This window comes from Centruroides vittatus, unplaced genomic scaffold (genome assembly GCF_030686945.1).
Source record: "Centruroides vittatus isolate TY-2023 unplaced genomic scaffold, ASM3068694v2 contig_2664, whole genome shotgun sequence".
NCBI lineage: Eukaryota > Metazoa > Arthropoda > Arachnida > Scorpiones > Buthidae > Centruroides > Centruroides vittatus.
The window spans coordinates 1-10,817 of record NW_027121696.1 but is presented as its reverse complement, the minus strand read 5'-3'; the positions used below and the strand labels follow the sequence as shown (position 1 = coordinate 10,817).

The following is a 10,817-nucleotide window of genomic DNA, read 5'->3' as shown; positions in this document are numbered from 1 at the left end:
TTATTGTATATTGTCTTTACTTTTTATAATTTCTATGGTTTCTTTAAACTTCCGGTTGTACGTTAATTTTTCTTTATGCAGTATTTTGACGTTATCTTTGTCTATGTTGCAGTTATTTAGAGTACAATGTTCGTAAAATGCAGAATTTATTCTATTGTATTTTAGGTCTGCTATATGTTCTTTCAGTCTAATTTTTACTTTTCTTTTTGTTTCTCCTATGTAATATTTTTTATTTTTGCAGGTACACGGAATTTTATATACTGCACTTTGAGCTTCGGTCGGTATTTGTTGGTTTTTTAACGGGTTCGAGGTTAACAGCTTGCTCTCCATTTTTTGATATGTTGGTGCTAATTTGTAGTTTATTCTTTTTATTTCTGTATTGATTTGTTCATATAGGCCTTTGATATAAGGAAATTTAATATATTTTGTTTTAGTTACTTGTTTATTTTGGTTTAGCGTTTGTGGGTTATTAAGTCTGGTTTCCCATCGGTTTAACAGTCTTTGCGGGAATCCTGCTAGGAGAAATTTCGTTCTTAATTCCATGAGGTCTTCATATATGTGTACTTCTTGGCTTGTCCGGTTTTTTATTTTGTCATATTCCATTTTATATATATTGTACTTGACGTATAACGGCATTTTTGAGTGGTATCTAATTGTTTCTTGGTTAGAACTCGGTTTTTTGAATATTCTATATTCTAGATGTTGTTTTAGTCTTGTTATTGTAATATCTAGGTAATTTATTGTTTGTCTTGTTATATCTTCGTTTTCTATTTTAAATTTTATTGCGTTGTGTATATCATTTACTTGCTTGTTAATTTCTTCTATATTAATTTCTGTTTCGTCGTATATTATTAAAATGTCGTCAACGTATCTTTTGTAAAATTTTACGCCTGGTATATTATATATTATGTTATCAATATCTATCATAATCAGTTCGGCAAGTTTTGGGCCGATCACCGATCCCATGCTTATTCCTTCTGTTTGGGTATAGTATTCTCCGTTGGTTTCGAAGTAGTTACTTCTATACGTGAATTCTATTAAGTCTATTATTTCTTTGTTGACATTTAAATTATTAAGCTTTTCTTCTATTATGTCCCAAGTTATTGATGGATACATATCAACTATGTCTAGGCTAGCCATTCTGTACTTGTCTTCTATATCGATTTTATTTAGTTCCTGTATAAGTTCGTCTGCGTTTTTAATTGCAAGTTGTGAGTTATGGTATTTTTTAAGCTTTTGTTTTAGAAATTTTTCTAGGTTGTATAAGGTTGAATATTTAAAATCTATTATTGGTCTTACTTTTTCGCCTATCTTATGCGTTTTAAGTTTTATATTTAGTTTTGGTATACGGTTATTTTCTTCGTTTAGTATAAACCATTTTTCTGTTTTAGTAATTTCGTTAAGTTTTTCTAGTTTATTAATTCTTTTCTTAAGCTCTGAATATATTACTTCTATAGGATTTATAGGTAGCTTTTTAAATTTATGATTTGTTACAATTTCTTGTTTTTTATTTTTTATCCATTCTTGAGTAACTATTACTATTTGTTTTGATTTATCAGCTTTAATAATTTCTAATGTATTATCTCTTAGGAAGTTGTTCAGGTTCTGAATTTGGGTTTTATATTGAAAGTAACTAGGATCTTTTATTATTGTTTTGTTTCCTTCTTTAGTTATATATGTTCTGATTTTATTACTTAGTTTAGTTTTCATTATAGTTGATTCTACTTCAGGTAGATCGTTACACATTTTATCTAGATTCGGTATTATGTTTAGAACGTCCCATTTGTTGGGACCGTTGAAGTCTAATCCTTTATGTAATATCTCTTTGATGTCTATTGGAATGTTTATTCCAGTTTTATTTAATATAAGTGTTTCTTTCCAACTTGCGAGTTGTATTTTAGTTGGGTATTGAAATTTTTTAATTAATTTTTTATATTTATTGTCTTCGTATTGCTGGTTATATTTTGTTAGTTCTTTAGTATCTTGTGGCGATCTTATCCTAGTTTTTTTCCTATATTTTTAAAGGGGTTTTTTAATCTTTTAATTTTTATATTATTTGTATTTTATCGCTGAAGAAAAAACACACAACATTAGTGTTTATCAAGTCTAAATTATAGAACAAGACACAGTTTCATAAAACAAGTCAACAAATCTTTATAATTAGTTGATAAATCAGGTTTATTTCTTTACGCTTCGCAGAAATACATTTTGAATAATCCACCCTATTTGGATCAAAAGGAAACAAACCACATATTTCAAACACATGTTGAATTGTTTCTGATTTCAAAACATTCTTGTAAGCTTCAAATAATACAGCTGCAAAGTTAGTTTTGTAAACTGATTTTGATGATTGTTTCTTGTGTTTTCTGACAATATTTCTCCTCTGATATTTATGCGGTCGAAAAATTGCAACATTACAAAGCTGAAAAATATGAACTGCATTTGGCAACAAACGAAAAAGGAAAATTCTTCAACACAACTCATTTATATAGGATTTATGTTCATCAGGAAGCAATAATACAGGAATGTGGACATTTATGAACGTAAAACCTAAAATCTCAGAAATTAGAAATTATGTCAACAGAAGAATATGAACTTGTATCTAAACACTCCAGATAACACATCAAAAAGAGACTTACAAAACTAATGAAGATGTACGAAATTAGATTTTCCAATCAACAACTAAAGAATATTTTAAACTTCGATAATGTAACAGTTTCTAAATTAAATATAACAGAAGTGGCCAACAAGTCGATCGAGAAGCCAATTTTGGTCGATCGCTCGCGATGTCTTGACATAATGTGTAACACTTGTAACTGGACGAAACGCGTGAACATAACGCGCGAAAACAATATGCATGCAGTTGTCTGGACTCGTAGAAAACATAGCCATTTAGCTTGAATATTTGGTACTGTCATACGGTAACTTCTTTTCTTTAGTATTAACAATATTATTATTAATCAATATTATTTATCCACGGTGACAACGTTGAGTTTTAATTTTTCTTCTGTTTAAAATGTAAGTACTGTACAGTACCTTTTCTTTATGTTTTAAATTAAATTGTGGCATTTCTTACTAGTGTTGCCACCTTTACAAAATTGCTGACCCGGACGACAGGTCAGGTTTGTTCAGAAGTTTCTGACGCATGCGCAATGTCATTTTACAATGAGAAAAATAATGTCAAGGTCTGTATAAAAAGGTCAGGACACGCGTGACCTACTTCTTGAGCCGCCATTTTGGGGTATTCTGAGTCGCATGTTTTAAGCAAACTTGTAGGAGCTGTCAGTTTTATACGACATTAATTAAACTAAAATTGCATAAATCCAGTGATTTCCAGTCAAAATTATAATAATAATTTCGGATGATTACGCATCCCCAATTTTATGTAACTTTTCGATCAAATAGTTTAAAAGAAACAATCATCCACATCACTCGCTGTCGTGAATGAAACTAATTAAATAGGTGCTAAAACTGATGCAATTACGTATATAAGCACTTGTTAAACTAATGCAATAACATAAGTTATACAAAATTTTATTTTAAAGCATTTACCAATACAATATTAATGCATTAAAAAATAAATACTGGACTAACGTTTAATTAATGAACATTTTTGGCTTTACAAAGGCTTAAACGTCATATTTTCCTAATTATATAAAATTTAATCAAAAAGGATAATATTAAACACAATTTGATGATATTTTTAACAGAGCTTATCCGAGACATAACTTCTTTTTCTGTAAACACACAAGATACAAATATAATAAAATACCATTTTCGGAAGTCGGCAGAAGTACGCATAAATGAGTTTTTGCTTCCATACAGTTTTTTTACATTCAAAGTACTGTTCATATCTCTGGCAAAAATATGTAATCTCACTGACAGAAAAGTTGAGATTAACAGTTCTAACTGAGATTCTTCGAAATGAAGTTGAACAACAAATAATTTAATGTGAGCTCACGTATACACTCAAACCTGTTTTTGTGCGTTATATGAAAATTTCAATCAAATTGGAACATAATTGACTCCTGTAAAATTTTTTAAAACTTTATTGGATGTTTTCTATGACATCAGCAGGTTTTTTCATTTTTTATTCAGTAATATTTTTTTTCATACGTTTTTTTCGGTCCCCTCTCATTTTAATAGCATAAAAATCATAAATATTATGTTATATTTGAACAGATGCTGTAAGTTAGCTCCCCTCCAGCTTTAGACTGCGGGTGTGAAATTTCACGCCTTGTTAAATGAAATAACATTTTCTGCAGCTATGTTTATCAAAATTTATATTTTTCTAAAGAAAGGTCGAATTTGAAAATCGAATGTTCTAATATTGTTCGATTTTCACGACGTGTTCTGATTATATCCTTCGATTTTCATCGAATATCATAAAGAAGAAAGGTCGAGAGAAACCGAACTAATCTGTTTAAATTTGAAAATCAAATATGTTCTAACATATTACTCTTTTTCTTTTTTCTTTTTTTTTTCAAGCGCCCGTAAATCTTGCACGTCGCTTTCTCTCGTTCTCCATTGTTACTTAACACTTTGGTACTTAAATCTGGTACCCTAACTGTGTACCTTTTATAAGTTGCTGAGGGAATTTTTAATTAAGAAAACGAACGTTTTCGGTCTATTCAATAGACCATCATCAGGTTAGAACATACGAAAAAAAAAAAAAAAAAAAAAAGACGCAGATGCAGTTTTTTTCGTTTTTGCGGGAAATCGAACATATTTTCAGACTTATCTAAAAATTCTGTAATTAGTCTGGAAACAGGGAAAACCCAATTCTTGCATTCTGTGAAAACGGGTAAGGTTGACTATAACGTAATAATCTTAATATTCGCTAAACCGGTTAGGAGTTCAAAGTTGAAATTTGGTGCACAGTTAGGGTACCAGATTTAAGTACCAAAGTGTTAAGTAACAATAAAGAACGAGAGAAAGCGATGTCTAAGATTTACGGGCGCTTGAAAAAAAAAAGAAAAAAGAAAAAGAGTAATATGTTGGAACATATTCGATTTTCAAATTTAAACAGATTAGTTCGGTTTCTCTCGACCTTTCTTCTTTATGATATTCGATGAAAATCGAAGGATATAATCAGAACACGCCCCTTCTAGTTTGCTCTTGTAACAACGTTATGGACAGAGCAAAGGAGATTAACAGAATTCTACAGGTAGCCGAAACCTTAGGATACAGGAAAAGCGCAATAACAGGAATGGTTAAAAGATACGAGAAGAACGTAGCAAGAGGCTCTAAACAAGGTCCCGCTAAGATCACTAAATTCACTTATAACAGATATGCCAAAAGCATTATGAAAGAAATTGCGAACCGCAATGAGACATCATTAATTCTGAAAAGAGCCCCGAACCTTTATAAGATTTTAAGGAATGGCAAGGATAGCATTAAGAAGGAAGAAAAAGCAGGTGTGTATAGGATACCATACGAGAACGCACAGCTGGGAATTAAGAAAGATTATATCGGCGTTACGACAAGGAGTTTGAGTGTAAGACTCAAGGAGCACAAGTATAACATCAGAAAAAGCTCCAACGCCACGGTACTATCCCAAATGGCTCAGACCGAAAGCTCGATAGTTAAATGGGATGAAGCGGACATTATAAAACCCGTGAGCTCCCCAACGTTCGCAAGGACCGCTGAGAAGATAGAGATTTACAAGAGCAAACTAGAAGGGGCGTGTATAAATGCGAGGGACGCTGAGGGCCTTCCATCGGCCTGAAAGTACTGTATATGGTTAAAAACTCTGCAAGGAACTCTTAATTTACATGTTTATCTTATGGTTCTGCGTTAGTTTTAGTTGATGCTTGTATTTAGAAGTTTTTTCTGAGTTTATTTTTAATTTTTATTTTTTGTTTTTTATTTTGTTTTTTAATTTTATACATTATTAGTTTATTATGTATCATCTTTTAATCCGTTGATAATTTTTTAAATTTAAATATTTGTATTCGATCTTCTGGAACGGAACTGTTCCATTTATCGATTTATTTAGCCAGATGATGGCCTATGGAATAGATCGAAAACGTTTGTTTTAAATTAAACTTTCTCGGCAAGGTTAAGGTGTTAGATTTTCTTTATATAATTTTTTTGCTGAGCACGTTCTATTTAATGTAAATTTTATGGAAAATTTTTTGATTTATTTAAATTACGTAGCGAATCGCAATATTGATACTCGTGTCCGGACTATATTGACAAGTAACTCTTAGACATAAAACATATTATATTTTAATGTCGATCTGAACAAAGACGTACTAAAAGAATTATCACGATTTAATATCATTAATTTTTACGGTACCATCTACCAGTGGGTCTGTCGAGCGCAGTTTTTCGACCACGAAGCAAATTCGTACATTGGCCACGAACACTCGCTCGGTCAGAGGAAAAATTGTCGTCGCTAGCCTTGCTTTCGATAGAAAAAGAGACTTTCAAATACGTTGATGAAATCGACGACCAGCGACTTTTATGATAAAGTAATTAACGACTTTGCGGAAAAAATTGCCGAATGCCACGGAGGTACTCTAACGAAAAAAAGGTTGGAAACCGTTGCCCCAGACCATCACTGACGCGCGATTAACTGATTGCCCCTGTAAGTCGGCTCTTTACAGAAACACAGCATCCCTATCATCAAATGTCACGTCGTGTTAATTCGTGACGAGATATCAATTTTTCTTCTGCAATTTTCTGCTTATTTGTAAAAATAAATAAATAAACTTTGGTTAAGACATAAAGGAAATAGACAGCAGTCCATTTATAAGACTAGAATGATCAGTTATTTATCAAATTATCATACATTGTTACATATTAATTTTAATCAATATTTTATTTAAAAAGTTTTATGTTTTTAACCATTATAAAATGACAGACAGCTTAATTTTGAGGGTAGGAATGAGTTTTATTAAAAATTGTAAACAATAATAACGAGAGAAATCTTCATTAGTCCGACCCTACTTGAGATAAACACGATCCCCATTATCTCCTCATTTTTCGACCTTTATTTATCAAAATATAATAGCTTGAAAAAAAAATAAACAAACCTACCGCAGAATTTCCAACATTTTCGACAAAAAGCACAGGACTTAACAAATAGTACACGGAAGTACTCTCTAAACTTCCGTTTCGGTGAAAATGAACATCATTTTTCGTTCCTTCTAAACCACGTGACTATGAGTCGACTCATAAAATCACGTGTCTCGACGTAAAGTAACTAAACTCCACGTACCAGGTAGAAACACCTTTATGCTTACAAGCTGACCTTTTAAAATTATTATAAAAGTGGTTAGATATATTTAAAACTACCGTGAATAAAACAAGTTGTTACTAAAATGATTTTAAAATTTTATATTTTGTATTTAGTACTATTTTATTTGCCCTTGTTTGTTTCATTGTTACCTTTTTCCTGTCTAACGTCTCATTTAGAAATAGCTCTCTAGGGACCGGTCACAGTAATGGGAAATTCAGACCACCTAGCAAAACGTTTCCTGAAAATCGAGTGTTTAGCTTTAAGACTGAAAGTTACACCTGTCTACAGCACTATGATAGACGTGACGGTAAATTACCAGACATTGAAGTAATGGAATCTCCAGTGCAATTTTAGGATTTTTTACGTGAAACATAATTATTTTATTATTTTGTCGTATCATTAACATTATTATTTTTATTACTATGGTATACCATTACTATTATTATTCCTTACGTTTAAAGCTTATAGAACTATAGATTTTAATATAGTGACGTCATTTCTTGTTTTGCTAAAAAAAGAATCTTTAGATTTAACTCTTTTATGTGGTAAAATAAAATTTTTATTTCTTAATATTTATTTTCTCATATTTTCGTTGTTTGTTACATATTATGACTCCACATTCGAATAATCTTCACACGTTACTTGCGCATGGACGAATAACACAAGTCTGACATGAAAATTGAGTAGCATTGTCGCAGCATATTCTTTAATTGTTAATTTTATGAACAATTTCCTCGTGCCCTTCTGTTCGCTAACACGGAGAGGGCCAGAAGTACGGTCCGGCCCTCTTTTTGTTAGCGAATCAGTTTATCAGAAGCGGATGCAGGTGTTAAAAACAGTCGATTTTCCCTATATGTAAATTAACATAGCACACTCTTGGCCACATAAATTTTGAGTAAATTTCTTGAATTTCTTGAACTTTTTAATTAAAATTTCTTTACAAATCTAGAATTTTAACAAATTTTTTCTATCTTGTAAAAGCAGATTCTATTCTCTAAATGTAGGGAAACTTCCTTAATTAGGGTTCTCCTCGCTAGGGGGTTCCCTTCTTGTTCAGAAATTTATTCTTGGAAAGGATTTAGACCACGTGTAGAAAGGAAACAAAAGAAACAGGAAGTTGACGAAAACAATAGTCTAGTGTTAAGGCACTCACCCTGTGTAGACGAGGTCTATATTTCTTTCTTTTTTCAGATTGAAGAATACTCGTGAATAAAGAATAATGAAATTTATCTTTTCTAATAAATAAAAGTGAAAAAAAAGGAACTTCAGAATGAAGCCAGCTTCAATTACAGTGAAAAAATCTTCACAAGCAAGGTAAAAAGTAACCCGTTTTGTGAGTAGTAGCGATTTCTTTATAATAAAAATTAGTGATGTAACGAATATTCGGTTACTACCCGGTATTCGGCCTATTCGGTTTACTTTTCGCTATTCGGCCGAATTCCGAATACCTAAAAACAGGAGTAAGAAATAACAAAAACACAGTAAATTAATCATTTTGGTAACTTTTATTAATGGTAAACATTAAATTATAATTGTTAAAGTTAATAAGAAATAGCATCTAACTCTAGTATTAAATTATTTCGTAATTAAATAATATAGCCTTTATCTAGCCCGATATCTTATGGCATTGATGGAGAATGTATCGGGCATTAATGTTATTGTTTAGTTAATTATGTTATATTCGTATTAACGTATATTTTAATATTTTTTACGGTATTTTAAAATGATTTACGAAACGTTTTATTGAAACTTATCGTATTTAATGAAAGAATTATTTATCTATTTGCAGAAGATGAGTAACTAATATACAATTTATTTTATATATAAAGCAAAGAATGAGCATCTCTCATTATATACAAAAGATAACATTTGAAATCATGTTAATGTGAAAAGTATTGACAAAAGCAATAGCAACAAAATATCACAAATGGAAACCCCTAATAATATATTTGAACTGTTCCACAACTGGGGAGAAACTAGACCATATGTCCCCACTAAAGTATATCCTTAGGGTACTATTCAGTCTACAAATACGTAGTAAATAAACAAAATTTTAGTGTTTAATTAAAGAGTTAAAAAGATCGATTGCAAATAAAATAACTTGTATGTTATAACTTACATCTAAATACCAACAACTGCCGAATCATATCGGGCTATTTACGGCTATTACATAAATTATAAACTAATTTGGCACTAGAGGTAGACGTTAGGCTCCATCTCATATTAAATTTAATAATTATAATTTAATTAATTAATTTAAATAATTTAGAATTACTGGGAAGAAAAAATCGTAGTGACAGCGGGCCAATAGAGAGCAGGGCGCGCGATCCTTGCCATAATGCGGTTTGCGCGCCAATTTTCGTACGTTCGTAAATCAAGCCGAATAGATTTGGCCGAATATTCGGTATTCGACTGAGGCCGAATATACTATTCGTTACATCACTAATAAAAATGAAATGTTGACCCATAATTCTGTTAGATATTTGTATTTCATTCAGACTTAATGGAATTATTTTTTTAGTGTTATTTATCAATTTATATTTAAATTTTTACGTCTTTTGAAAAAGAAAACAAGTAAATTTCATATTATTCAATGTTATTTTCGCATGAACGAAGGTTGTTGTAATTTATATTTAAGGGCTTATCATACACAGCAATCGAGTATACAATTATTTAAAATTGTAATAAATTTTATAATTAGCAAAGTGTAATAAATTGTTCTGAAATACTCGATTGTTGTGTTTGTTAAGCCCTAAAATATAAACCGAAAATACGTAGAATAATAATAATTTAAGGGCATGAAGCAGAGTTATTAATATTAAATGCCATATTGTTTATTTAAAATTATCGACAACGTTTAAATGAAATGAAATTATTTGAATAAAAATGAGCTTAAATTATGTAAATACTAAAAATTCTCCAGTCAAGCACGACTGATGCTTCTTATGAGAAAGTAACAATTGAAGCTAACGGGTTTCTTAAATCGTGACTTTTCTTGGATAATACGTTACGTGGTCAGGACAACATTTAAAAAAAAAATTTAATTGAAGCGAAAAAATGCAGCTGTGTTTTTTTAAGTTTAAATTTTAAATTTAATAAAGTAACTTTAAAATACGCCATTTGCAAATATATTTAAACGTGCAATAAAAGGAAATTTCCGTGGTGAAAGATGAAAGTGACGGTGGCCACTGAGGTCACTGCAACACTGCAACGTAAGTACGACGCAGATCCGAAATCGATAAAACGTTTATTACGTAGTTAATATTTCCGCAAAATAATTAGCGTATATTTTCAGCCAGAACATAAAACCATTATAACCGAAATTTTATGTGAATTGGGCAAAACTTGCAGGGGTTAATAAAAAGTTAACGCATACACAAACGAAGGATTTTATAGTAATATCGACTTAAAATCAACCGACGTTTATGAATATAAAAAATAATAAATTCGTTGACAGAATAATTTATATATTAATTTATAAGTTTTATATGCAGACTTTATTGTTTAGCTTAAATTATTTAGGTCTATACTGTAGTTTTATATAGAACGTGTAAAGGTTATCTGAAAGATA

General features: G+C 30.6%; 1 protein-coding gene across 1 annotated transcript; it reads right to left on the bottom strand.

Annotated features, from left to right (window-relative positions):
- LOC136971651 (repetitive organellar protein-like) lies at positions 1-1,746 on the bottom strand. The gene has a single exon (XM_067266118.1). It carries the CDS (start codon positions 1,744-1,746, stop codon positions 1-3), a length of 1,746 nt encoding a protein of 581 aa, XP_067122219.1.
- Positions 1,747-10,817: the final 9,071 nt, after the last annotated feature.

What these genes read in the sequence shown, in the direction of transcription:
- LOC136971651 (XM_067266118.1), bottom strand. Translation starts at nt 1,746, where the DNA reads ATGTGTAACGATCTACCTGAAGTAGAATCAACTATAATGAAAACTAAA.